This window comes from Takifugu rubripes, chromosome 21, assembly GCF_901000725.2.
Source record: "Takifugu rubripes chromosome 21, fTakRub1.2, whole genome shotgun sequence".
Classification (NCBI taxonomy): Eukaryota; Metazoa; Chordata; class Actinopteri; order Tetraodontiformes; family Tetraodontidae; genus Takifugu; species Takifugu rubripes.
The window spans coordinates 16655440-16681979 of record NC_042305.1 but is presented as its reverse complement, the minus strand read 5'-3'; the positions used below and the strand labels follow the sequence as shown (position 1 = coordinate 16681979).

The following is a 26540-nucleotide window of genomic DNA, read 5'->3' as shown; positions in this document are numbered from 1 at the left end:
AATATACGTATTAAAAAAAACTACAAACAAGCTTTACGTTGATATAAAAAAAACTCTTTTATTATACGGAAGTGATATTTTATCCAAACAAATCAATTATTCATAATCGCTGGTGTAGTTTAAATAGGCATTTAAAAATTGTAAACGCAACCAGTTTGGCTCTTTTAGTCAAGATAATAATCCCACCGCCTTTTCCGGTTGGAGCCGGAAACTTCCTTCCTTGTTTACATTCAGGGTCAAGATGGCTTTGGTGACCAAAATTGTGAAGAATGCATCGAAACTGGTGATTGAGATGTGATGAGATTTTTTTATATTTTGACGAGTTTCCCAGGGTATTTTGTCAGTGTTAGTGTCCGGAAGATGTGTTCAACGCGGGCCCTGTACCTTCTGTGGGTAACGTTGTCACTTCTGTTGCTGCGGTGTCCGGGGCTAACGTTACTGTTGCTAGAGGCGGAGGAGGTGGCTCTGGTGGAGGTTTATCTGGAACAGCCGCCCCATGTCAGTGCCTTGCTGCACGGACAGGTGGTGGAATCCAGCAGGGACAGGGACAGCGGCAGTATCGAGCATCAAGACCACGACAGAGAGACGCTGGAGGGAGAGCTGGTCCTGGTCAGTCTGTCAAATGTAGAATTTGTGCTGTTGTTAGTCATAAACGCTAATAAAACACTAAATGTCTGTGAAATTGAGAAATTTATTGAAAAGGAAGACATAAAGAACACCAACACACCAAAGATTGAAATTTAGACCTTTTATAATTTTCTTATTGTGCTGCATTATTGTTACACTTGTGACTTTTATTGAGAAAAAACTGTGTGCAAACTTCCATTTTGAGTAAACATCTATCTGTAAGGGAATACTTGAGGTGCTACATCAGGTATTTCCTTTCCTTCAGGTTCAGGATGAAGAAATGGAGTCGAACGGAGGGAAAGACCAGGAGCCGTGGATCGGGGTGGTTCCCGTGGATATGGATGACAGCAAAGCCTCCACTGGAAACCAGGAGTCATTTGCAGACACAATGGTTAATAAAGTAAGAAAGTCAACTGAGAGTGGAGCTGGAGTTAATGTGGTGCAGAGTGGCATGTACAAACTGCAGATACATCCTCTCTGTTAAAGATGAAGCGAGCACTTGTCCTTGGAGCATCTGCACTGATCATCCTGGCGCTCAACCAAAACACCATGAGTGAGGTAATGCCCCACAGGTACTCTCTAAACTGAACATCAGTCGCTTAACGGAACCCTTTAGGTTCTAAGGTTACTTTTTTGCTGCAGACGGATCTGTCTCAGGTGTTGTCCAAACCGATAATTGTGATTCAGACATCTGAAAATGTCACCAAGCTGATCGGAGCCCTGTTAAGGTAAAGGATATATTTGCGGTTAGCACAGGTACCTCGTAGCAAGAAGGTTCTGGGTTTAATTCCAGCCAGTTTTCAAAATACACCGGGTTTGTCTCTACAGGGGTCTAGAAGCAACAGCAAAGATCACATACAAGACGATCCTGCAGGAGAACCTGGTGAGCCCCGCGTTTGTCTCGCGTTTTGGCTCCATCTGCTGGTGGCCGAACGCACGACATTCTGAGCTGTCAGTGACTGCTGATGTGTGTCCGAGCAGGGAGCCACTCTCACACTTTGGTCCAGCTGTGGTCGATCGCGAGGTGGTCGCTACGGAGAGTGGCAGGGGGTCATCTGCACGGGAGAGACCAACTCGCCAGTGCAGGTGGAGCAGGAGCGGCGCGATGCCGCCGTGTTCTGTGTTGCGTTTTGGCCCGGGTGAGGGAATCGGATGATAAAGTTGTGTTGCTCCGGCCTGTGTGTTCGTAGAAGTATCTGCAGCAGCTGTGGGACACCGTCCTCCTCGTGGCGCTCATCCTCAGCACCGGCGTCATCGTTCAGGCTCGCTGGCAGCACCAGGGCCCCCAGCTGAACGATGACTTAGAGCTACAGGTGATACTTTAGCTGGTCTCACCTGTTTTTTTTTTATTGAACCAGTCGACTCCCTCTATGAAGGTCATCTAGTAGAATATCCATGTTTCATCGTGACATACCTACATTTCTGGACACCCTTTGTTAACCAACTCTAACATCTCTGTGACATTCTGCTCTTCTATTTTCCTCAGCTTCTCCCTAAACAGGATATCCTCAAGAGAATGTCGTCCCTCAAGACCAAAGTGTATCGTCAACCCAAACTGTGGCGCGACTCGTCCCAGCCCCTCGAGGCGGACAACTGCGCCGTGTGTCTGGAGCCGTTCCACAACAACCAGGTCAGCGTTTGCTGCAGAATCAGATGCGACGGCTGTTCCACCGGTGATTCACTGCACGGTCCTGTTGCGTCCTGGTCTGTTCTCAGTGTCTGCGGGTGCTGCCGTGCCTTCACGAGTACCACAGGGAGTGCGTGGACCCCTGGCTCCTGCGGCAGCACACCTGTCCTCTGTGCAAACGCAGCATCTTCAGTGAGTCACAGCAGTCGAATCCAAGCTCAGCCGACATCCCGTGGCAGTTTAAAAGTCAAAAGTATTTAGCTCCAACTATATCTGAAGAGCTGGAATCCGAGATGTTTGAACCGCCAGGTTTTTTTTTCTACATTTGAATTGACTTTCTCTAATCCTCTCCAGGCAGCGTCTACAAAGACAGTTAACGCTGGCGTCAGCTCGCTCTGCCGCTGCTCTTTCGGACCATCTCCGACACCCCCTCTTCCTTGGTGACACTCCGATCGCCCTCTTGTTTGTTACCTCAGACGTCCGGATTCATGTTGAGGATTATGGGAGCAAAACTAAACAACCATCTAACTGCAGCTGGACTGTACTGGAGCCAGGGTTAATGTCCGATCTTCAGGTTGGTGTTCCAGGTCTGGCATGTTCGCTGACACTGTAAATACGGTACTGTGGAGTACTGTTACTGTACTGGAGTACTGTTACTGTACTGTTGGGTTCTTTTCTTTATCCCCAGTTACTTGACTGATGTTGATTTAAGGTGCTGCAGTATTAGGGTGTTTATACCTTTACTTTCAGTCACAGCGACAATACTGTAGATTCACCTACTAAAAATTTGGTTTTTATCAAACAAAAATAATCCCAAAATTAGTTGATGTATGGTTTTAAATATTACAGTCCAAAGTGAGGAAATAGTCAACTTTTAGAATTAATGATTTATTTATTTAAATGGGTTCTCCTGTCTGTAGATGTGATGTCCACAACTAAATGCAGCCGACTGAACCACAAGCGCTTCCTTATTTGGGCTTTAAAAGCCTGTGCATTTGATTTAGTTGTATTTGCAACGTGTTGCATGTTAAATGGCTCGATTGGATTCAACATTTTGCGAACAGATTGTTGCTAAATCACAGAAGCGCATCGCTCTTTTTTATGAGCGATGCTCAGTATCAGTAACGAGAACCCGTCACATTATTTCAGGATGTTTTCACATCAAAAAAGAAGCGTGAAACGACGAGCAAGTGGTGAGGCAAGAATTAGCGCTAAGTGGATGTTGTCAGTATACGTAAAACTGATTTGAAAATACTCGAGGTTGTACCTCAGTAAGAATGAACGTGACCCTCTCCAAATGGAGGGCCCCACTTCATTTGATCGGTGATGAAATAAGCCGTAACTCTTGCCTCACGTTTGTGTAGCTGTGACTGTACCAACAAGTTGTCACATCGCTGTGTAGATGAGGCCACTCGTGATTAGCTAGCAAGTCTGACTGCAGCGAATCAGTGGAATTTTGCTTATCTGGAGGGGAAGTTGTGGAGAAAAAAGTGCTAGAAAAAAACGGATTGCAATTTTGGAATCAGCAAGCCAATTTTAGTTCTGATCAGCATAAAAATCTAACACAACGGATTTTTTTTAAAAATTGTTCCCCAGTGTTATCAAACTAACCGCTGAACCCCCGCGCGTATTTAAGACATTTAACAAAAACAAACTACACTCCAGTGTGTAATTACTGTCAACAATAAATCACATTTGGTAATATCAAACTATTATAATTGTATTTATTTGGTGGATTTTGCAATGTCACTGCAAAAAGTCAACATTTTGACAAAGTGCTGGATGAGCTCTTTGTGAAGAACTATGAGAATGTGAACCAAAGCGTCTCTGGAGATTCATCTACCACATAAAACTATGGTCATAGTTTTGCCACCCTCCATAAACATCATCCGTCTGTTTCAAGCAGCAGGCTGGGGCTGCGGTGGTCAGGACGGAATCATGCCTTTATTCCTCTTTCGGTCCGCCATCGTTCGACGACTGTGGTTGGACGTGCGGCTCTTGCTGGCCTCCTTTTTGCGTCGGTCCAGTGCCGTCTCCAGGGTTTGGCCTTGGCCTTTAGGTTTGCCCACCACGTTACTGGGGCGCTCCGGTCGGAAACTGGAAGACAGGGAAGATAATGTTTTATCCCAGGAAAGATCTAATTTAATGAGCAACAAAGTAGCTACAAACTGGGAATCATATATGTCCATATATATAACTCCAGGCCGGCGTTTGCTTTGCATTAGCAACTAAAGGAGCCCACTCGTGAGTGAGTGACAGAGCTTTTCCAATTTGAATTTACCCCTTCCTTTGGTGGATGGCAGCTCTTCTAGCTTCAGCCCTCTCTCTCAGCAAGGCTGGGTCCTGCACAAACTGGTCCCTGTTTACATTATTCTGAAACAAACACAATGAATTAGGCATCATATCGGGGTAACTCAAATGGAAAGCTAATTCAGGATGTCAGTACTGGTATAGGTTCCTCTTCATCTTCTTCCTCTTCATCATCTTCTACCTGGGTTCCTTTCCTCAGGACCTGAGGCACCGTGAACGGCCTGTTGAACCCCAGAGGTGAAACGTATAAGGTACATCGGTGGCTTCCTTTCAGGTCCTGCTACACTTGTGTTAATTCTGACGGGAGAACTAGAACTGGAACTTACCTCCTGTTCAGTAAACTGTCTCTGTCGAGGTCATTAGCGCCAACTTGGTTCATGTCGTAGGTGTCATCGTACTCGTCGTCATAGTCATCCAGGCCATAGGCGGCTGAGCTTTCACCAGGTTCAATGAGGATCTCGTCCACCACCGTCTCGTAGGTCTGATAACGAGCTCTCTGCTCTGCTATGTGCTGCTTGTCATTTAGCATCTCTTGAGTGCTTTCGCCTTTCCTGGGTGGGAGAAAACAGCAAAATCTTAAACACACAAGGGAGGAGGCAGCACCGATGTATTTAGAACCTCCTGAGAAAGAATTTAAATGATTAGAAATGAAGCAAAAGTCTGTATATTAGCCATTTATGTTACAATTAAAATGCAGCACGCGCTCGCTGGTGTTTGAGGCGTGAGGATCGCCCGGATGCTCCTACCTCTTGCCTTTCCAGATGCGAGACATGTCCACCTGGTCCCTGCGGAACACGTCAAACTCATCATCATCGAACACACTGGATCTGTTGTTCAGAAGATCAGGAAGATCCTCTGTCACTGGTCTAAAAAGGAAAAAAAAGGCATAATATTTGTTAACCCCAAAGCCGGAGTTCAGATTAATATTTTTATAGTAAGATGAGCCCCACACTGAAAGAGTACCTTGGCATAGCCCGGTCCAGTTTATTTAGAGCGGCGGGCAAACGGTCCTCCAGTATGTTGTTGATGACCATCTCAGAGTTGTAGTTGTATTCCTGTAGGCAGGCCAGCAAGAAGCCGTCGCCCAAATCAGGCAGCAGGTCCTTGATAGCGAAGAGTAGAGAATCCACCTCCGCCCCGCTCAGGGAACACACCGTGCCCTGAGGTGTTCCCAAGAGAGGGAAGGATTCTTATTTAGATTGGTTTCTTTGGTATACAGTGATCCCTCGCTATATCGCGGTTCATCTTTCACGGCTTCGCTGCTTCGCGGATTTTTTTTGCGAGTCGTTCATTGCAGTTCTCAAATATAATCGAAGGTGGCATATCCGTTTATAAAAATCTTCTTGCTCAGAAAAAGAAAGAGCGCCAACAACTACCCATAACAATGTTCTTCTCTCGGAGAAAGACTCCTGCGCCTTCAGTAGAAACAGACGCTCCAGCGGAGCGGAGTCAGGAGAAGAGGCACAGCTGGGACTGGGAAATACGCCAGTGACAATGTTTCCAACCTTGTATTACTAGATTAAAATTATTGTTTTAAACAAAGTTTGGTCTTTAAAACAGGTTTTGATGTTTGGTTTCATTCTACTGTTCAGTATTGCATTGTAAAATAATTAAAAAAAATAAAGTTGCTACTTCGCGGATTTCACTTTTCGCGTGTTACTTTTGGAACGTAACTCCCGCGATAAACGAGGGATCACTGTACACCGTGGGTCTACTTCTAAAATCCATATTTTAATTGAAGAATTTGATTTTTCTTCCCACCCCCCTCATTTAACGAGTTTGGAACACTTTGTGTAATCTAGAAACAAGCCTATGACCAGTATCGAGATATAAACACTTCCTAATAAATGATCCTAAATAGTTTGGGAACTCACATTGTTTCCTCTTTGGGGAACACAGACCAGAGCTTCTGCTCCCATCACCTCCTCCTCCCCTGCGACTTTAAAACTCGATGAAGCCGCAGCAGATGCAAAATCTGCTCCTCCCTGATTGGCTACATGTTCATGCCCAACATGGCTCTGGGGCTTCCGTCGACCCGCGCTGTCCCAGGCACTTTGGACCCCCTGGAGCAGGTAGGACGTGCGCGTCTCATCACTAATGGAGGAAATAATAATGCACTGAAACTTACAGTTACGTCGCCCACTGTTGGCACTTTGTGTATCGTTTTCCATTAATGATAATGATCCAATTAGTAATATTTGTTTAGGTAGAAAGGTTATGCATAAAATATAGTTGGCTACAACAAATAGAATTATGAAAAGCTGATCAAACTACATGACAGGGACGGCCTGCTGTAGGAGGCTGACATCATCTGCTATGTTGAACTGCTCATCATAGTCACACACGAATCTGAAAGAAGAAAAACAATCATCTCATTTCCTCTGTCACCCTTATAAAGCCAGGAGAGTAAAATCTAACAAACGGATGTATTCTTATCTCTCCGATTACCTTTTCTCCGTTAAAAAAGAAGTGAAATGTTGCAGGACTTCCTCCGCACATGTCTGCACGTTCTCTCCCCTACAGCACAGCGGCAGCATTTAGATCGTTGCATCTCGTGTTTATTTGCCAGGCTACAGATATTAAAGGATTTGGTATTCACCCTTCTAGAATTGGCTGTAAACAGGTGTGATGCAGCAGCAGGTGAGCCATCTCCACCATCTTGCGACAGGAATGGGACAACCTCTTCCACAAGTCCTCCCTAAGGCTAAAGGCCATTTAAAAATAATTATTCACACTTGCTTATTTTGTCTCAACACCTTGAATTACATTTAAGGAGTTAAAAAAAAAAAAAAAAAAAAGCAGCAGGAATTCACCTTTTGTCGTCAAAGTTTCTCTTCCTCACTGCCTTCTCAAGTTCAGGCACGACAGTTTCATAAAATGATGACAATCTGGTAGAACATTGAACAAAGTGATCACCAAAAGCCTTTCCAGAAACTCAGCCAGCTTCTGTCACCTGTTTACCTGTCACCTGTTTACCTGCTGAGGAAACTGTAGGAGTGGAAGGTAGAGCAAGCAGCTGGGAAGATGTCCAGGAAAGCATGAATGGTAGTGGTTGAGTCGCAAAGGTACAGAATAAGATCTGCAAGTTCCTACAGCAGGACAGAAAGTGTGAATCCTCAGGTAGACGTACTGTCACCCTTTGGCAATTGGTCAATTATACACAGGTCATTTCAGCCTTTAATAAACCAGCAGATTGAATGTTTGTGCAAAACTGTGCAAAATGTTCAAACTACTACCATCAATCTCATTAATTCTGCACTGGGTCAAGTGCACATGGGTTTTATCTGACCTGCTGGCTCATGGTTAGGGAAGTAGGCTGTTGTGTGCTTAGTTTCATGGGCTCCAGGGCAGTGGCTCCTTCACAGCGGAGGCCACATTTTTCCAGGATGGTCTCAAACACCTGAAGTTGACAACAAAACAAGGGCATATATCTGACTAACTTTGAGTTGATGTGAATAGAAAGTGTCGAGCTGCTCGGAATTTAATTTTAAAGCTGTCTGGAAAGCTGATCTTACCTGTAAGACAGTGGGAACCGTCTCTTCCAGGTCACTGTAGTATGATGGCTGCTGTGTAAAAATGTTTTCTGAAAATCAAGGTAAGGATATTTAAAAGACTAGAAACAAGCTCCCTCCTATCAGGACAGACACGGGGCTTATCACAGTTTTGTTAGAGCCACGCACCAATACTTTAAATATTTAACTATCTCTAAATAGAAACCAATTTGTAGCAGAAAAAAAAGCATCTTTTCTTGGAATTCTGTGATTTAGGGGTCCACGAGTCAGGCAATTTGTAGGCCGAACAACAAAAATCCTGCATGATCCTATATGAAGCTATGACCAAATCCAAAACTTTCACAATTGCCTTACCAATCATTTTATGCAGCAGCTGACCGTTGCCCTTTCCAAACAGAACACACAGATCCAGAATTTTGGGAATGTCAAACAGGAAGTTGTCATAGATAATTTCTCCAAACACAGCAGGGGTGATGAAGTTATCCTGTGGAAACTTATTGTTAGTGACCAGTCAATATATTGGTAGAGTAGCAGCCCATAGTTTTTCTATAGAGGCTCCTACTTTAGACTCTTTGTGCGTGGCCATTCTTAGGAAGGTCAAGAAGACTGCTCTGTGAATAGAACGCTGCATGTCAGCCACTGAGGAGGATGGAAGCGTAGTAAGGTCCAAACTCCGTGGGGCATGATGGAGGTATGAATCCAGACACTTTTGCAAAGACTCGTCAAACACCACCTGATCCAAGAGACAGCACAAATGTTCAAAGAAAACCAAAGCTAATTGCTACTAATTCATCTACTGCGTTGTCGTTCTCCTACCTGACACCAGAACTTATCATGAGGTAATGTGAGCAGCCAATCAAGGTCCTCTGTGATGAATTTGGCATGTTCCAGAAACTCCTCCAACTGTGCAGGGGAACCATCTTCTGGTGGGGGCTTATAAGGCACAAAACAGCGCTCCTCCTTCCTGACCGGGTGCTGATTTTCAACAGACAGTACAAGGGTTGTTATCAACAGGGTTTCTTTTAAAAAGAGTAATGCCGACCTCTTTAATGTCAAAATATCTGTATGAAAAGGGACAGTACACTCTCTCACCAGTGCTGGCAGGGTGTGCTCCTGTCCCGATGGGCCAGGTTCAGTCACTTGCTGCTCGTCCAGTGGCACTCGAGCACAGGCCATAGCTTTGCCCAGTCAGTTCTTCTTTCTGTAAACCGTGGATGGTTTAAATGGTTACATGGTCAAGATCTGGACTGCTGATAAAGAATTTATTGGAAATCCCCAGATTAACACAAGTGGTTAGAAGATGCAAAACAAACAGCCAAAAAACTGGATAACGCACACTTTTGATGTGAAAGAGACGACTACGATCATGACCTTCCATTCTAGGACCAGCTTTTAACCCTGGTATTAAACATCCTGACGTGTTTTATATGATATATTAAGACGCTGCTGTATCAACAATGTTCAACACTCCACGACAGAAGCAACAAATAACCATGACTGCATTTGTGTAAAAAGTGTGAATGTCAGCATCTTAGAAATGTATTGCTCGTGCTTGTTTCAGCATTTATCGTCCTTTAAGCTGTTTTCATAATCGCTACATGGAACAAACTATTCTGCCATCCAATGTTAAGTCCCGAGTATTAAAACTACAATCGCCCAAAGTACTGACGCAAATATAACCTATATGAACTACAGTTAACGGTATAACTTTTTTCTAGTAGACAAAATAAACTTTCACAATACATTCATGAACTATAGCTATGGCTCCCTACAAAGAACGTCGACATATTAGGTCTAAATCTAAAGGGTTGTTTCAGAAATGTCACTAAAGTTCATATGTAGGTGTAATATTTAGCTCAACGCACAACAGAATTTGCTAGCTATTTGCTATTACCCTTAGCGTTGAGCAAATCTGACAGCATGTCGATGAATTGAGACACTAATGCGCTGTGGCTAAATCATTTCATGGCTTTACAAACTTGGGAAAGCGACCCAAAATAATATATTTTTGCTCACCGTGAATGTCCGTAACAACTCTCAGGCCATTTAATCAGTCTTCAAGATTTTTAGGTTTCTTTTCCACCTGTGTCGGACAGGAAGTGACGTAGATACCTGACATTACGTAGCCTGGAAAAGGCCTCTACCGCCACCTAGTGGTGGATGGACGTAACAATCAAGACGTTGCCACGTCGTGACGCGTGTCGCTGGGGAAATCCTCTGGGCTCAGTTGCGTGGATGTAACGTTTGAAATAAAAACATGTTATTTCATTTATATTTATATTTTTTACAATAACCGTAGGTATTTTTAAGCGGTAAATAAGTTTGTTTATATACTCAACAACTCTGAGGAGATGTATTCTAAATAGACTAGGGTAATTTGTTAACTTGTGTAACAGGGTTCCTGAAAGTTGTATTATAACAATTCCACGTAGGTGCAGTCGGGCATGCAAACTTCAAAGAATCTTTTAATCCATTTATATCCAATTACATTTTTCTTTTGATCCGAGTCCACCTGCTGTGCTAAAGTATATTCATCTAAATCACATGGCTTTGATGCAGGAGTAATACGGTGAAAGAGGATTAAACATGAGAGATTTTTCATATTGTTTTTCTGTTATTTGGAATATTCTGCAGTTGCTCATTACCTGTCCATATTTAACTTGGCTTAAAGTGTATAAAGAAACAAAGGTGTCTGACAAACTGTTCTTGGAAAATAGTGTTTATAAAAAGAAAGAGTCCATGATGGAGAGGAAATGAACAAAGATTCAAAAATACATCAAGGAACATTTTTTTTTAAGTATATGAAACAATTTTCACGAAAGCATATCAATGACATAATCAAATCCCCATAAAGTCATTTTCTAGTACATTTGAATTTTCAGGTTGTCTGGTAATGCTCTATATACAGTATCAGAACTAAATTTACTGTCACATATACCAAAATGCAAACATTTCATCAGGTATTTCAGCAGCCTTCAATTAAAAAAAAAAAAATTAAATTAAAACTCAAACAGCAAAGACGTTTTGTTTTTTTAAAATGTGAATGGATTTCTTTTTTTTAAACTGAAGAAGTAAATAAATAACGTATGCCAGAAATAATAAATAACCAGACATTTAATGAAGCAAAATAGGTTTGGTGCTTATGCTTATGGCTTGTTTTGTCTATTGACGAACAAGAGACAGGTGTTTTTAACACCATAAATCAAGAACATATAGAATAGGACAGCCCATCAAAACTTCCAGTTTGTAGCATTCATGACAAATAAGTTATAGCTATAATCTATATGTAATATCTGGTAACGTATCACTTCACGTGTGATTTATTTAAAACGTCACATAAACAAAAATCTCAACACTGCAGCAAGAAGTCTGTAAACACAGGTAAACATATACAGCATAAGATGATGTTAAAATCTAAACCGTTCCTGTCTTGACAAAATCTATCTAAATAGAAACCGCTATAGCATAAATCTACTGTTTACATTCAGATTAAAAAGCCACATTTTCATAAATGTGATATTACAGGCAGGGGTATTATAACACTTAACAAAACCCTTTAATTTATGATTCATCCGTCAAATCTTTTCCCGATTTTTCAGCTACATCATTGATCACGAACAGTAGTAATCTACAACGGTAACTAAAGTGTGCGTGTTTACACGGCTGAGTTGACATTACTGCGTTCAACCAACATGTGGCACTAAAAGAAGAGATCATTTCAATTAAAAAACAAACAAACAAAAAACAACCTTTGGATTGAATACCGATTGAGTGAGTAAATAGAAAAGATCATTAACTGCTATATAAATGAAGTGGACAGACATGTGTCTGAATAAGAAGATCCCACAGATGTCATCACATCTAGTCTGCATGAAGCCAATGATTTTATCTTTTGCTTTTTGAGAAAAAAAGAAAGAACAGAAATTAAAATTGAATGTTAAAGATGACAATAAGAACCAAAATCTCTTTGTAGCCCTTCATAATTTTCAGCCCGATTTGGTCTCGAAACATGAACATCTCTTGAGTCCTGTGTGAAACATTTCTGAAAAGAAAATTGGAGGTCAGTTTCTTAACCAAGATTCCAGTTTAATTTCAACTTGCACTGAAATGTCAGAGGGGGAAGCAAGAGTGTGGAAGCCTGACCATGACTCTCACTTCATGAACAAGGGCTGTCCAGGAGATTCTAGCTGTTTTAGATGGAATTCATCAAAGGTTAAATCACCTTCACAGAGGGAATGATGCAGGAGGAAACGATAACATGAAGACCCAAGTTACTGAGCAGTAGTAGAAAAAGAGTATTGCACACTGGTGGCTCATGTTTTCTGAACTCTTTGAGGGAGCAGCTAATAGGCAAATGTTCCTCAAACACTAACAGAAGAAGGCTGCCACCAACAGTGCCTGGAATCTACTGCATAAGGGAACTGTGCATCAGCAGCTACTTGAGTATTTTTTTCCCCACACAGGAGCGTGCGACCCGGCCGTCAAGACTCAGGATGGAAGAAAGATTAAAGAGTTCCTCTGATCACACCAGCACAAATCAGCTGAATTTCACATCGCACCATTTGATGGATTCTAAGCGATCCTTTACTTAGCCCAGCTGGATCTGGCCAGAGAAGATGGTGAGGAGGAGCATGATGGAAAAGCCTGTCAGAAGGCCGGCATTCTGGATGGCAAAGGTGAGTAGGAAGCGTCTGCCGCCTGCATTCTCTTCTTCACGACTCACCTCGTTCATTTCTGGAAACTGAGAAGCACAAAAATGGGGGAGATTTTAGACTTTCAACGTCATTATTGTAATTGTGTGCATGAAAAGCAGAGTCATTATGTTTCCATCAGTGCAACACACGCAGCCTTACAATATATGCTGTGTGCACTGTCCTCTGCACATACTGACCATGTCTGCCAAAGCAATGTAGAGGAACATTCCCCCCGCCAGTGCAAAGATCCAGTTAGGTGAGAAGCTGTTCCCAGCCAGGATGCCAAAGCCCATACCCAGATAACAGCAGCAGGCTGACAGGAAGTTAAAGAACAGCGCCTGCTGTATGCTCATGCCAGCATTCAGCAGGATAACAAAGTCTCCTGGTAACAGAAAAGGAGGGATTCATAAAAATCCTTGAGTTATGCATTAGCTGTTATCCAGGTCCTAACATATTTTGCATTAGCAATAGGACAAAAAGATTTCAATAACCAAAACATGGATTTAGGCCAGATTTGTTGTTGCAACAGTTGGCAGGCAGAATTCACAGCTACCAAATCCCATCACGACTCACCCAATTCGTGAGGGAACTCCTCACACAGGATGGCTACGGAGGTGCTGACGCCTTGAAAAACGGAGGCAGTGAAGGAAGCACCGATGGCCAAGCCATCGATGAAGTTGTGCAGGCCATCGCTCAATGTGATCATCCAGGCCAGCGTGCCTATATCACTGTAGGATGTCCCTTTTATCCAGTAGCAGCCACCGGTCCTGGTGCTCGATCTCCTTGCACCATCTGGTCGCTGGGAGTCCTGGCAAGACCAGAGTCAAAGACACAAACAGTTTAATACCAAGCTAATGCAATAGCCCATCTCAAACAAGAGATAGTAACCGATAGTAATGAGCGGACAGCATAGAATCTTTACCTGAGGCGTCTGTGCAGGACTGAGCATCAGCTCACCCTCGCCTGCATCCACCTTGCCCAAAGCCAGATTGCTGGCTTCTCCATTTTGCGGCAGCTTCTCCGTTTCCTCTCCCTCCACATCATGGTGTGGTGTGGAGTAACAGTCTTCACTGGGATACTGACCATGACTGTGGCCCTGAGGGCAAAAAAGTTAAATCAGTTATTCATTGTAAAGGAAACCGCCCAGACATCTTTAAATAGAACTGTCATGATTCACAAAAGAGTAGGATTATCATATCATAATCATCATCTGTATTGTACAGGTAAATTATATAACAGAGTGGAATAATCGATAAGAACTTACTCCGTGTTTCTGTTTGAGTAGGACTTTGAGGACTTTTTCAGTAAAGAAGAAGAGGTAAAAACCTCCGAATACCACTGCAGACTTGGGGACATAGAAGTTATCCAGTGGGTCAAAACCAAAGGCCTGTCAAGAAGGACAGAGGAGACGCCACATAACAACAAATAGGAAGATGTGAAATTACTATTGAAATTACTATTACTAGGCAGTGCCTTCATCAATCTGTTTTTCCCCCATTTTCTTTTAAAAAGAGATATTAAGTATTTCTCCTTTCATTGTGAAGGAGTCTAGGATGTTACCTCAGGAATGAGCTGAAACAGGGCGTTGGAGTACAGGGTGCCAATGGCCAGGGCTATGAAGTAGAGCAGCAGCCGTTTGTAAAAGGTCTTCTTCATGAACGGCACCACGCTGGCCCCGGCCAGGGAACACAAGGAGATCAGCGTCACACACAGGATCCCGTAGCCCCAAACTGATGAGCAGAGGGAAGGCAGAGGAAAGAGGGGAGGAGGTGAGAAAGGAGGGAGGGAGTGATGCATTGAGAATTATTCGATTATCTAGATATTGGAATAATCACTGGGGTTCATTTTTTTTTAAAGCCTAAAAGAATACCGACCAGTGGATTGAACAAGTCTCTCCAGGAACAAAAGACTCATTTGTCTACTGAAAGACAGACAAATACTACTGCCTTTTATTTGCATTCAAAGATAGTGTGTCCTTTATAGCAGTTCTCAAACGTCACGCATTTGTGTTGCTAAAAGAGGAGGCGATTAAGCCACAATGACAGTTTACTGAAACCTCACGGCCAGATGCATTCAAACATAGGGGGCTTTGTCCTGGTCTACTCAGGTGTACCTGCACAACTTCCATAGCTTGAGGAAGTAAATTTGCGTTGATACAAAGGCGGAAAATGAACTTTAAAAGGTCGAACCGTGACAAAAGTAGCTCTGCTGAAAATAGGTTCTCTATAAGTCAGATTTACTTCTGCCCCTGATAAATGCCACAGAGTTTAGGTATAAAGATGTATGAATGGATGACAAGCCCTTAGGATGAGCTGCAGGGCAGCGGTGGATAACAGCATGAAAAAGAGGTGCTTCATAAAGGAAATCTTTTCAAACAATTCGTCTAAGAGCAACAGATGACATGTGACCGCTGTCAATTTAAAATATACTAGGTAAATGATCAAATCCAACTCCATTTCAGAGTGATCTGACACTTTCTGATCTAATCTAAAACCAAAAAACATGAATATTACTTTATTCTAACATGCCCAAACGATACAAATCAGCATTTAAAGGTACTAAGAGGTTAAAAAGCCTTTTGTTGGGAGAAGCAGTGGTTACAACGTTTGCATAATATGTTCAGCATCAGGATGTATTCATCCTTGAGATGAGCTTCTCACTGGTAAATATGACATCACTGAATTTTAGGGCGTCATTCAGACAGAATCTTTATTAGTACCACAAAGAGTCATTAATTTACAGTTTACATTTGTAAGAAGTCGTAGATTACCTTCTGAATCGGTGGGCCTGGGGGAGGCGTCGCCACTCAGCTCCTCTTTCCTTGGCACCCTGCAGCTTCCTGCCTCTAACTGCTGCAGCATGGTGGGGCACAACTCCAGAAAGCCCTGTCCATCCAAGTGCGACTGTTCGCTGATGCTGTAAATCGCCAGCTTGTCTGCTGGCAAACACTGGAAAAGAGACCAAACCTGAAGGTCAGTTGGTCAAAGAATTTGCATTTCACAAAACAACCATATTAGTCAGGAAACTGGGATGGGGGGCTTAAAACTTCCTTAGCCAAGCACACTTGACATGATGTGAAAAACTTCAATCTGGACTCATCAATGTTACAAGTAAATATGGGTCTTCATTTGCAGTGTAATTTGTATTCCATATAACTTGGGTCCCTTAGGGGTCTTGATGGGTAAATATGAAGTTTTTTCAGAAGTCTCACCCTGGAAATGTTAGCTCTTGTAGAAGTAGTTGCAGGACTTTGTGTGGTGCTGCCATCACCATCCCCTTTTTTCTGACCCTGGCTGAGGAGCTCCAGCAGAGCACGCAACTGTGGCACTGTAATAGTGCTATTGTCTCCATGACGGATGAGCAGGTCCTGGAGCACCTGAGCCACCGACTGTGTCTCGCTTTCTTCCTGCCCTGTGACTTGGCCCAAAGGGCAGAGGATGATGACCATCTGGATAAGCCTGAATGCATTAATGGCCCAGCCATGAGAGGACATGAGAGGCATGTTTCTTCAGAGACAGGGAGATGCAAATCTGTAGCAAGATGACATAAAGAAGACGACTTAAAACTGATATCTCTCTTGTTAGTTTATTTAAATCCATTTTCAGATGTGCACTGCAGAAGGTCTGTATTGTGCACTTTGTAAACCCAAAGTTGGCATGACCTGACATTTGGAACACATGTAGGCCTGGGTGATGCCGTCAGCATCAACCACACAGGGAAAAAATACCAAAACCCATACAATCGGCTCCATAAATACTGGGACATCGATAGAATTCTCATCTATTTGGCTCTACACACCACCACAATGGATTTAACATTAACTGACGAGATGTGTTTTAACTGCAGACTCGCAGCTTTAATTTGAGGATATTTACATCCAAATGTGAAGAATTAAGAATGTCTAAGTGTAAGAATTAGAATTCCCACTTGTTAAGGGCTCAAAAAGAATGGGACAATCACCTCGAAAGCTATTTTATGGACATGTTTTAATCCCTCATTATTTCATCATCGATTAAACAGACAAAAGGTCTGGAGCTGATTCCAGGGCTGACATTTGCACTTGGAATCTGTTGCTGACAATGGTCAGGATGAGATGCAAAGAGCTGTTACCATCAATAAAGCAAGCCATCATCGGGCGGAAGGCAAAAAAAAAGAAAGATTACACGTGGCCAAATCAACTGTTTAGAGCATTCTTTAAAAAGGAATGCTGGATGACAGAAGTATTCATGAAGAAAACCGCCTCAACAACAGTTGGACAGACCAAGAACACTCTCCAGGAGATGGGGGCATGTGCGTCAACGTCACCAATCAAGAGCAGACTTCACCACAGAAAATACAGAGAGCGCACCACAAGAGAGAAAACATCCGTGAACCTTTAAAACAGGAAGACCAGATTAACATATTATTATTGTGTGTGACTGCTGACAAAAATGGATGAATTGTTGAAATTCAGGTTGTAGTTGGCTGCAAAGGATTTGGTACCAAATAGCAAGAAAAACAAGTTCAATTTATGATTCTTTTCTTTGTCCCATTACTTTGGTCCCTCAGAAAGTGGGAGGCACATGTTTAAACGGTTGTAATTCCTACACCTGATTTGAATGTAAATAACCTTAAAATTATAGCAGAAAGTCTGCAATTGAAGCACATCTTGTTTGTTTCATTTTAATCCTTTGTGGGGGTGTATAGAGCCAAAGAGGAGAAGGAGGATACCGATACTCCCAATATTTATGGACCATCCTGAATAATTACAGATCTTTGTTTAATACAAACAGACAGTGGCAACAGTGTATTTACCAGTCTCAAATTAAATATTTGCTATCAAAACAGATACTGTGTCTAAAAGAAGCACTTGCACGCAACAAAAATCCAGTTAGTGTGAGAGAAGAGTTATTCACGTGCACTAAACCCCCCACCGCGCCAAGGTTTTAAGCACACATAACACAAGCAGAACAAAGTCTACCATCAACAATCTCTTCCTCCACACAGAGCAAGATTCATTTCAGTACAGCAAGGTCACATGTGCACAAACAAGATGATAAAAAAAAAGACTTACCCTTTTCCCTGTAGCAGCTCCTATTGCATGTGTCAGGAGGAGGTTGAAAACCAAGCAGAGAGGAGCCAGCTCGTCAGGGGGGCCCTGGACTGCAGAGGAAAGAAGGGTAATATGAAGTTGTGCTCAGCACTGTAAAAGCCCTTCATGGACGTTACAAGAAGCCAAGTATAGAGTCACAGTTCATATATGAAAAATAACAGTGAGTGGAAACGCACACCCTTGGCCAACAATATGGGCCGCGCTCCTGCCGAGTGGTTGGATGGATTAGTTAGATTATGTTGATGTGAGGCCCAAAGCTGTCAAAGATGAGAGGGAACGGCAAACTATATCTCATTGAGTGTTTGATTAGAAAGTGCTCAAAATTAACACAAAATATGCCATCTGAAAAGATTTTGTCCTTACCTAAGATTTAAATAATTGTTATTACAGTGTAGAAATAAAACCCATCAGTATTCATTCACCCTGGTAAGCACTTCATGGCACATAATGTTGAATGAACACTTTAAATGCATGAGCTTTTCCAGCTCACAGGTCTTTGGCATCATCTCTAAAGAAAAACCTGCTTTCAAATGCCAGAATAATCATCACTAGGTCATTCGGAGTGTCTGCTTTAAGAGTCCAAGGCCTAGCTGTAGCTATAATGACAATGGAATTTTGGAGAGAGACAAGCAATCTTTACCAGAGATGATAAGGCTTCAGACACGGCATTATTAACAAACTGAAGAGGAGGAAGATGCAAAAGAATCAGCTTCACTCACACTCCACACCCCCCCCCCCACCACCAAAAATACTACATAATTTGTCCAAAAAAAAATAATTAAATATTAAAAAAAATATGATACTGTCACCCCTCAGGTGTCCAATCAGCCCCCCCAGACAACTCCTCCCTCCTCCCCACAGCTACCTGAGAAATTTCCCTTGCCATCATCATTCCTGACAGCTGACTAAGAGGAAAATATCTCCTACTGACTGTTTACAGAATTCAGACAGTGAAAAGTGCACAAAAAAAGCACCTGACCAGAAAAAACAGCCACTGAATTAAGAATAAATCTACTCAAATGAAGGTTATAAAATGTAGGTACACCTGAAAACTGATAAAGAGAAAACTATTTCAAAACCAAGGGCTATATTAACAAGTGCTTCAACTGTACAAGTGCTTCTAACATTGAATATATATAACATTTATCCATTTGTGCGTCCCATATTTGCAAATGCCAGCAAACACATTTAGTAAATATACACTGCATATATTCCTTAATATAACAAAGTGAATATGAGAAAAATGTGCCTTAAGTGCCATCCTTGAAAAATCAAAAGCATTAAGAAGACGATGTAATAAAAGGACTTGTACAGTACCGTTGTGTAGCGACACAAAGTTCAGGCACTTCAGAGGTTGTTGTCTCAGTTATGGACACCTACCTGCTCAGCCTGGCTGACTTTATAATAACCCGAGGTCTGGCTCATCACCCTTCCTCAGACATCTTAATTATAGCTTGTAACGATCCTGGGGCTGAACTCATTAACCACGTCTGTCATTATCTGGCCACAATGCTGCTATTTTACCACAGACAGGACCGAAGTGCTCCACTGATCCAGACAAGAACTCCTCACCATTAAATGAGGACTGGTCACCACCTCTTTCCCGTACCCCGAGGCGAGCTTAGAGGTCAGGTCAGCAGGTGATCCACCACACACACACACACACACACACACACACACACACACACACACACACACACACACACACACACACACAAAAGAAATCCTGTCCCTGTGTGGAGGACTTACACGGTTGGTTGAATACTGAATCAAAAGCAAGGTATATGATAATGTCCTTTCAGAAGATGCTAAAAGAGCAACATGATGCAATACTGGGCAAAGTAGTTTCATGTTCGTGTTTATTTATGTCACATCTCCTTCCACCTAAAGAACACTTACGCTGTCAAACTTAAGCTTAATTTAGCAAAGTAGCTTCCTCAGCGTTTTCTTTGCTTCATTCGCCTGCGTTAAGTTAAAATGGATTATTAAGGGTTTTTTTTCGCCTAATAAGAGAAACAATTGCGCCTGAATTCTTGTTGAAGTAGACGATTGTGTTGCCGTGGCTACGCTATCTAAAGCCTGGAACGTTAGCTTTGACACTTAGCTTACCGGATGATGATGTTGGGAGCAAACGTGGGATTTATGTCGTGTTCCCAACGACGGCTATGAGAGGGGTGAGTGTCAGAAACGAGCAATCGGATGGCCGCGACAGCGTGGCGTGGAGTCATTCACAAATGGAGATGACTTTTTTTCACCCTTTACGTCCTTTTTCTCCATTCAGACCAGCGTGGAGGATGTGTAAGATCAGATTCAGTGACGTTGCCCGTTTGCTCGTTTCAAAATATCAGTGTCTCCCTCATGCGGTACACAGCCGGTACTGCCAGAGCTGGACTATTTCTCTTTCACCAACGGAATAAACCAATAAATACATGAATAAATACCTATTATGCTGATTACATTTTTTTTTTTTAGTTATTATTTATCAACTAAAAAAAATTGTATTTCGTTGTGGATTACGGGTTACAGTTGAATTGTAAAAGTAGGGCTCGTCCGGGATTTGAACCCGGGACCTCTCGCACCCAAAGCGAGAATCATACCCCTAGACCAACGAGCCACACCGATCGAACGGGAGTGAGTCTTATTCCAACTGAAGTCCAGCTGTCATAACGTCAATAACGTAGTCAGATAAAAGACTTACAACTTGAGTAGAAGGCAAAAATAGGTAAATTAAAACGTATACAACTTAAACGCTACATTATACTTACTCAAAAGGCAAACAAATGTGTCCAGGTTTGTAGTACCGCGATGTTTCGTCAGGCAGAAGTTTCTGTGATTGCGGAAGTAACTAGACGTTGTAGGTGCAGCCTGCTCAACCAATCTGGTTTTAGGACTCTAATTGAGCACTATTTTGTCTACCTGTATGTAGGCCTCTGCGAAATTCAGTTTTGTGGGCGATACGGTAAGAAAGAAGATACATATTGATGACCATTGTGTGCAGTTTGATCATTTCTAAATCGTTCCGTGGAGTCCCCGGGCTTGGCTAAGTTAGCGCGGCTAACGCGAAGTGGTTGCCGTCATCGATCACTTCCCAGACAAATATCTAAAGGATGTGAAGGGTATAATATGCTCTTTTCACCACACCGGCTATAAGCCAACATTCTGAATGATTCTATTTTTGAATGAGGCAAAATTCAAAGCATGTCATCCCCCGCTTCCCGTAAGGCCTAAATTGTTGTATTATGTCTTTAGCTAATGGACCTTCGTTGGGTCACAATTGGAGAAATATTAAGGGAAATTAGGGTGCAAAGCGTTTTTTGTATTCTGCAACATTAGATTGCAATAAGCAGACAGCAGACTAATTGCCTGCTGCTTCATTAATGTAGGTTTTGTATCTTAAATTTATAGAGGAATCCGAACCAGTTGGAAGATAACTTAATGGATCTATTTTAAGACAAAGGTAATATAGCATTTCGGACTAAATCTTGGAAGTAAAAGTGAAATTTGTGAAGGATTAATGCTTTGTGACTTTATAACACCGCCTCACGTCTTAATCACAGCTTGACTTTTGACATACTGTCTTTCTGTTGGACAAAGGATTAAAGCACTACTGACGCATTAGTCCTCATGCTTTTGTCTTCCCACACATGAGTAAAGCATATTTGAATTCAAAAAGCCATGTGTCACTGACATTCCCATTGTTTCTTCTAAATACACTCAGTCACAGCCATTCCGATGTCGTGTGTTCAGAATGGGCTGGGAGACACAGCCCTTTTCTGCTTCTCTACAGATGTATGATAAACATAACCGTTGGTGAATAAAGCTGATATTTAAGATCATCACTCTAAACCCATAGTACTGCTATTATCACTTCACTTGTTACTATTCTTTTTGAGTTGTAATGACATCAAAAACGAATGAACCAAAGTCATTAGTTTGGCATCACATATATTATTGGATATAATGCATGCAGGTTGTGTAAACAAATGTTTTAGTAGCTTTTTAAATGTATTTATTTTTTATGTATCAGCGTTCCAGGTTGAGCTGTTGTGATGGCGGACCACAATGACGTCACAATGCCGCCAGAGGAGAGAGTCCGTGCGCTGACCAAGAAAGGAAGCTCTGTGGATGTCAATGATGATGTGCCCCCACGCCGCTACTTCCGTTCTGGCATGGAAATGATCCGTATGGCCAGCATCTACACGGAGGAGGGCAACATCGAGCACGCCTTTTTACTGTACAACAAATACATCACGTACGTGTTTGCAAGGATGTGGCTGGGTTCTTTCCTGGGCAGTGCTGTGTAATTACAAATATATCATACGGATCCATAATGTATGTCTGTAAGACATCATTACCTTTAGAATTGTGGTTGTAATTCCCTGAAATGGGCGCAAATATTAACCAGGTAATCAATTTCTATTTGTTTAAAGACTTTTTATAGAAAAACTTCCAAAGCATCCTGACTACAAGACGGCTAACATTCCTGAAAAGAAGGAAACACTAAAAGTATGTACAGGTGACATAAAATAAACAAGAAAAAGCATGTTTTTCTCAAATTTTCTTTTTTTCCCTCCAGAAACTGAAGGACGTTGCCTTTCCTCAAGCGGAGATCCTAAAAAAAGCTCTTTTGAAGAGATTTGATCAAGAGTATGCACAATATCTTTCCAAAAAGGTAAACTCCACACACAAATGTATTAACTACTTATACCGACACAATATAACATATTAATGACACCTGTTTGGTATTGTAGATAAAATTAGGCTAATACTGATATTCCCTTATTCTAACTATATAGAATAATGCATTGTGTCAATTTGGAAGTGACATAATAGTTTACATTAGTGAATGCTGGACTAAAATAGGCACAGTGACGGTAGACTGTCAATACCATAAGCAGCATGGGACATATACATAAATACACAATGCACCAACACTGCTCAAAACAATCCTTCAGTAGTTTAAACTTGTTGCTTGTATCACATTTGCTGCGTGCTCAGAAAGCAGAGGAGGAGGTGTTGGCACGGGAGCAGTCCAGGCAGCGAGCACTGGATGTGGAGCGGGAGCGCGTGGCCGAGATGCAGCGGCGTCAGCGGGAGCAGGAGCAGTTCAGTGCCTTTGAGGAGATGATCCGCCGTCAGGAGCTGGAGAAGGAACGCCAGCGAGTACTCCTGGAGTTTCCCAAGCCTGCGACACCTTCCCCCGACGCCCCGCTCATCCCAGGCATACAGCCCCCCTCGCTCGTCTCTCCCAGCGCCCCACAGGGCCCAGGGGACCTTTCCACCAACCACCAATACAATCGCCCTCCCCAAAGCGCTGGCCCACCCAATTTCGACCGATCACTCAAGCCCGGTTCCTTATTCAGCCCGGGGAACAACAGTGAGTTAATCTTTCTCTGATACAGTGGGCTGGACTCCAGAGGATTTAAATACTGCCCTACTCCTGCTTTAAAGTATTTATACTTGGGAGCTCATTTCTTTCCCCCTGACCTACTTTATTACCTATTAACACCATGCCTTGTTCCAAAACATTACAAGAATCCCACTTTGCTTTCAGCTTTTGTTTACTCCTTCATCCTTTTTTTCCTCAGATACAATGGTGGATGCCCTTCGGCAGCTGTCCGTGCCCTCTGAGCTGTGCAGAAGCTTTCTGAGGTTGGCTGAAGCCAACACAAGCCGGGCTGTAGAAACATGCGGCATCTTGTGTGGCAAACTGGTAAGATTTCAGAATGGAGTTAATATTTGTATTGCAGTTCCAATAACATTATAAGAAATTCCTTTTTCTCTCCTATGACTGTCTGAAAAATGTCTTCTTTGACTGACGTCCAACCCCACGTCTCCCCTAATTGTCTCTGAGTTGTTTTTTAAAATCAAATGCAATAACTTGTTTCTGTTGCAGACCAGAAACGCGTTTACAGTGACGCACGTCATCGTACCGAAGCAGTGCGGTGGGCCGGATTATTGTGACACCGAAAATGAGGAAGAACTCTTCCTCATACAGGACCAGTATGATCTCATCACCTTGGGCTGGATACATGTGAGTAAAGATGGAATATTCTTACCATTGCTGGCAAATAATCGTAATTTTGCTGAAATGTACCTATATACCTTAGATTCTTGCTGCGTCAATACGTTTAGAATGGAGTTGGGAAATCCAAGCTTTTTCTTTTAAATCATGCAATATGGAGTCATAAAGATTGTTTTTCCATGTAAATAAGTATAATTCTGACACGTAGAGCTTGGAATAACTAAGATTTTACAAGTATGTGTTTTAGGCATCAGAATTTTGTAAACGATCACTTGCAAGATGATAAAATGAACAGTCAAAGTTGCAGAATTAATTGCCTGATATAATACAATTCGAGTAAATTAAAGCTTTCAGGAAGGTTTTTCTTTTTTTTTATGAAGCATAGAAATCTCTCACACGCAGATGACGTTTAACGGTGTGTATGCTTCTGTCTATCATCAGTATACATGTAATTTATGATTTGCACATCTCTCTATCTTATGTAAATAGCTAAATAGCTCCTGCACTTATAGTCTAAGGCATTTAATGTAAACACCTTCTGTAAAATATGTTTATAGCACAACCTGGTAAACGACTGTAAAAATAACCGCACATACTGTATTTATTAAGTTATTATCCTCATTTGCTGCTTCTTTTTGCACTTCTGGTTAGATGCTAAACTGCATTTTGTTGCTCTGTACCTTTACATGTGCAATAACAATAAAGTTGAATCTAATCTAATCTAATCTGTGTGTGTGTGTAAACCTGACTCGTCGTATTTCGAATTTCCCAGACTCACCCGACACAGACGGCCTTCCTGTCCAGCGTTGACCTACACACACACTGCTCCTACCAGATCATGCTGCCAGAGGCTATCGCTATCGTCTGCTCGCCAAAGTTCAACGAGTGAGTTGGACCAGGTCACCGGGAATGGTGTCTCATTTACAGTCTCGTTGTGGCATGTTTGACCAAATGCTGTTGATTTTCTTCTAATTGTTTCAAAGATGTGATTATGTCTGTGTTCGTTGTTTGCTTGTTCTATCAGAATTGGGTACTTCAAGTTAACAGATCGGGGAACAAAGGAAATATCCACGTGTAAACAGAAAGGTTTTCACCCTCACAGCAAAGATCCACCTCTCTTTACGGTCAGTATGAGTCTCTGTGTGATTTCCTTGAAAAGGTGATGACAAACTGTTTATTCTGCTCATATTTATAGATGCAAATATACATGATGTTTCACTGGAACATCAGGGCTGGAAGTTATCTACTTTTGCTAATCCACTGACAACAGAACTGTGCTACTATTATGAAGCTGCTTTTGTTGAAGAAATTCTTACATTTTAAGCGCTTGCTCTCGTTATATCTTTATACATTATTGCTTTATACAAAAAGAGCAGGGCTTATTTAACTCCAGTTCACATTGTTTTCAGTCTGCGTCCATATTTGCTAATGTGCGTCTCTCTGCTCCTCAGCATGCGGGACACGTCTCCATCACCGAAGGCACTGTGGCAGTGGTAGACTTGCGATGATTTTTTGTTTTGGGGTCATTCGATCAATCAGACTGCTTTTTTGCAAAGTGCAGATATTTTTATGGAGGAAACGCTCTATTTACTTTCTAAATAATAAGCGGTAATAAGCGAATGCCGCCCACAGGTTTACCGTTTAAATGGATTTGAATTGTTCTCAAAGGGAACAACATTGTGAATCTTTTCCTGCTTTTTGCCCTTTCAGAAAAAAATACATCAGAGGTAAAAAAAACAACAAAAAAACCTATCTGCTTGACGGACAGTTACAGCTCTGACTCTTCAACCTTATTTTTTCTGTTAATGTGTGGCTTTGTTGTTTCACGTTCTGGCATTAATATAAAATCTGTTTGTCAGTGATGGCTTCCTGAAACTCATCCTGTCAAGTTTGCAATCACAGTTCGTCTCTGCCTGACAGACAAAGTGCCAAGGAAGGTTTTAGGAATGTTACAATGTGTGCATCGCACATCGTGAAGCGTGTCTGTGTCTTCGTTCTGTTGATTGGTTTCCTTCATTAGCCCGCAGAAGTTCTGTTAGCCATGGAAACAAACAGAGGAAGGAAAGCCAGTTGTAACTCAGGTATGCAAGCAGTGTTCTGTATGTTATATTTTTATATACAAACACTAACACTCCCGAATATCTTAAAGTTGATTTGTTTGCAATATAATCACTTTCTTGGTGTGGATCCCCTTTAATGTGTTGTTATTTCTTAATTATTTGTGTTTTTTTTTTATTATTATTATTTTTTTTTTTCCATTGTCGAATGGTGGTACGTGTTCACTCGTGAAATGTGTCCATGCAGATGCGCACGTGAGGACGTGCCTGCAACAGGCAATCTGAATGTACCTCCTGCTACACAGTATGAATTCCATGGTCTTGGATAATGCCTCTGTTTTAGTCTTTTTGAAGTAAACAATTAGCCATAAATGTGAGAATAAGCTTTAGTGACAAAAATACTAAATAAACATGTATGTAAATTGTTCAGTTGTCTTATTTACCCATATTGACAATTTGAGAAGTTAAAATTATCGTTGTATCATTTCAAAGAATAATGTAGAATTAATGCAGATGCAATAATTTAAAATATTCTAGATTTGAATTCTGTGAAGGTGTCGTAAATGATGTAGAAACCTGCTGAAACAAAAAACTTA

The 26540-nt window shown here is 41.9% G+C and overlaps 4 protein-coding genes and 1 non-coding gene across 12 annotated transcripts; 2 read left to right on the top strand and 3 right to left on the bottom strand.

The window, feature by feature from the left end:
- Positions 1–191: 191 nt before the first annotated feature.
- On the top strand, positions 192–3967 carry rnf215 (ring finger protein 215). Of its 2 annotated transcripts, none has more exons than XM_029829230.1 (10): positions 192–609; positions 893–1027; positions 1114–1185; positions 1270–1355; positions 1456–1510; positions 1609–1713; positions 1818–1940; positions 2114–2257; positions 2344–2507; positions 2609–3967. In XM_029829230.1, the coding sequence occupies exons 1-10, from the start codon at positions 298–300 to the stop codon at positions 2865–2867; spliced, it is 1455 nt and encodes a 484-aa protein (XP_029685090.1). In that variant the 5' UTR covers positions 192–297; the 3' UTR covers positions 2868–3967. The 2 variants fall into 2 exon arrangements, with proteins under 2 accessions (XP_029685090.1, XP_003975218.3); XM_003975169.3 differs by having other exon boundaries at positions 197–609; positions 2344–2446; positions 2609–2777.
- ascc2 (activating signal cointegrator 1 complex subunit 2) lies at positions 3954–10197 on the bottom strand. Its single transcript, XM_003975065.3, has 19 exons — positions 10093–10197; positions 9169–9277; positions 8893–9051; positions 8639–8809; positions 8431–8560; positions 8080–8147; positions 7854–7964; positions 7541–7653; positions 7378–7452; positions 7164–7268; positions 7013–7081; positions 6839–6913; positions 6439–6658; positions 5528–5724; positions 5311–5430; positions 4891–5115; positions 4701–4785; positions 4536–4627; positions 3954–4351 (listed from the first exon to the last, which is right to left on the bottom strand). The coding sequence occupies exons 2-19, from the start codon at positions 9250–9252 to the stop codon at positions 4180–4182; spliced, it is 2271 nt and encodes a 756-aa protein (XP_003975114.2). The 5' UTR covers positions 9253–9277; positions 10093–10197; the 3' UTR covers positions 3954–4179.
- A 582-nt stretch (positions 10198–10779) lies between these two features.
- On the bottom strand, positions 10780–20701 carry slc39a14 (solute carrier family 39 member 14). Of its 5 annotated transcripts, XM_011615927.2 has the most exons (11): positions 19972–20193; positions 17824–17912; positions 15982–16300; positions 15541–15718; positions 14331–14500; positions 14035–14157; positions 13693–13866; positions 13344–13578; positions 12968–13152; positions 12636–12817; positions 10780–12118 (listed from the first exon to the last, which is right to left on the bottom strand). In XM_011615927.2, exons 3-10 carry the CDS (start codon positions 16270–16272, stop codon positions 12665–12667), a joined length of 1509 nt encoding a protein of 502 aa, XP_011614229.2. In that variant the 5' UTR covers positions 16273–16300; positions 17824–17912; positions 19972–20193; the 3' UTR covers positions 10780–12118; positions 12636–12664. The 5 variants fall into 5 exon arrangements, with proteins under 5 accessions (XP_011614229.2, XP_011614226.2, XP_011614225.2 ...); XM_011615924.2 differs by lacking the exon at positions 19972–20193 and adding an exon at positions 20628–20701 and having other exon boundaries at positions 10780–12817; XM_011615923.2 differs by having other exon boundaries at positions 10780–12817.
- trnap-ugg (transfer RNA proline (anticodon UGG)) lies at positions 20405–20476 on the bottom strand. The gene has a single exon. It is a non-coding gene; the product is annotated as a tRNA-Pro (tRNA).
- Positions 20478–26369, top strand: LOC101077812 (STAM-binding protein-like A). 3 transcript variants are annotated; one of them, XM_011615921.2, is made up of 11 exons: positions 20663–20821; positions 21268–21319; positions 21890–22114; positions 22293–22368; positions 22439–22534; positions 22861–23239; positions 23451–23575; positions 23759–23896; positions 24660–24772; positions 24912–25011; positions 25339–26369. In XM_011615921.2, exons 3-11 carry the CDS (start codon positions 21912–21914, stop codon positions 25393–25395), a joined length of 1287 nt encoding a protein of 428 aa, XP_011614223.1. In that variant the 5' UTR covers positions 20663–20821; positions 21268–21319; positions 21890–21911; the 3' UTR covers positions 25396–26369. The 3 variants fall into 3 exon arrangements, with proteins under 3 accessions (XP_011614224.1, XP_011614223.1, XP_003975115.1); XM_011615922.2 differs by lacking the exons at positions 20663–20821; positions 21268–21319 and adding an exon at positions 20478–20584; XM_003975066.3 differs by lacking the exon at positions 21268–21319 and having other exon boundaries at positions 20664–20821.
- Positions 26370–26540: the final 171 nt, after the last annotated feature.

Bases quoted from the DNA above. Each gene is read 5' to 3' on its own strand.
- rnf215 (XM_029829230.1), top strand. From the start codon at position 298: ATGAGATTTTTTTATATTTTGACGAGTTTCCCAGGGTATTTTGTCAGT. The intron at 1,028-1,113 runs GTAAGAAAGTCA...TCTCTGTTAAAG, and splicing joins CAGACACAATGGTTAATAAA to ATGAAGCGAGCACTTGTCCT. The intron at 1,714-1,817 runs GTGGAGCAGGAG...GTGTGTTCGTAG, and splicing joins AGACCAACTCGCCAGTGCAG to AAGTATCTGCAGCAGCTGTG.
- ascc2 (XM_003975065.3), bottom strand. From the start codon at position 9,252: ATGGCCTGTGCTCGAGTGCCACTGGACGAGCAGCAAGTGACTGAACCT. The intron at 8,561-8,638 runs GTAGGAGCCTCT...AAGTTTCCACAG, and splicing joins CCACGCACAAAGAGTCTAAA to GATAACTTCATCACCCCTGC. The intron at 6,914-7,012 runs GTAATCGGAGAG...TTCTTCTTTCAG, and splicing joins TCTTTTTTAACGGAGAAAAG to ATTCGTGTGTGACTATGATG.
- slc39a14 (XM_011615924.2), bottom strand. From the start codon at position 16,272: ATGCCTCTCATGTCCTCTCATGGCTGGGCCATTAATGCATTCAGGCTT. The intron at 15,719-15,981 runs GTGAGACTTCTG...TCTCTTTTCCAG, and splicing joins CAAGAGCTAACATTTCCAGG to TGTTTGCCAGCAGACAAGCT. The intron at 14,158-14,330 runs GTAACATCCTAG...CCTTCTTGACAG, and splicing joins TGTTTCAGCTCATTCCTGAG to GCCTTTGGTTTTGACCCACT.
- LOC101077812 (XM_011615922.2), top strand. From the start codon at position 21,912: ATGGCGGACCACAATGACGTCACAATGCCGCCAGAGGAGAGAGTCCGT. The intron at 23,240-23,450 runs GTGAGTTAATCT...TTTTTTCCTCAG, and splicing joins ATTCAGCCCGGGGAACAACA to ATACAATGGTGGATGCCCTT. The intron at 23,576-23,758 runs GTAAGATTTCAG...TTTCTGTTGCAG, and splicing joins GCATCTTGTGTGGCAAACTG to ACCAGAAACGCGTTTACAGT.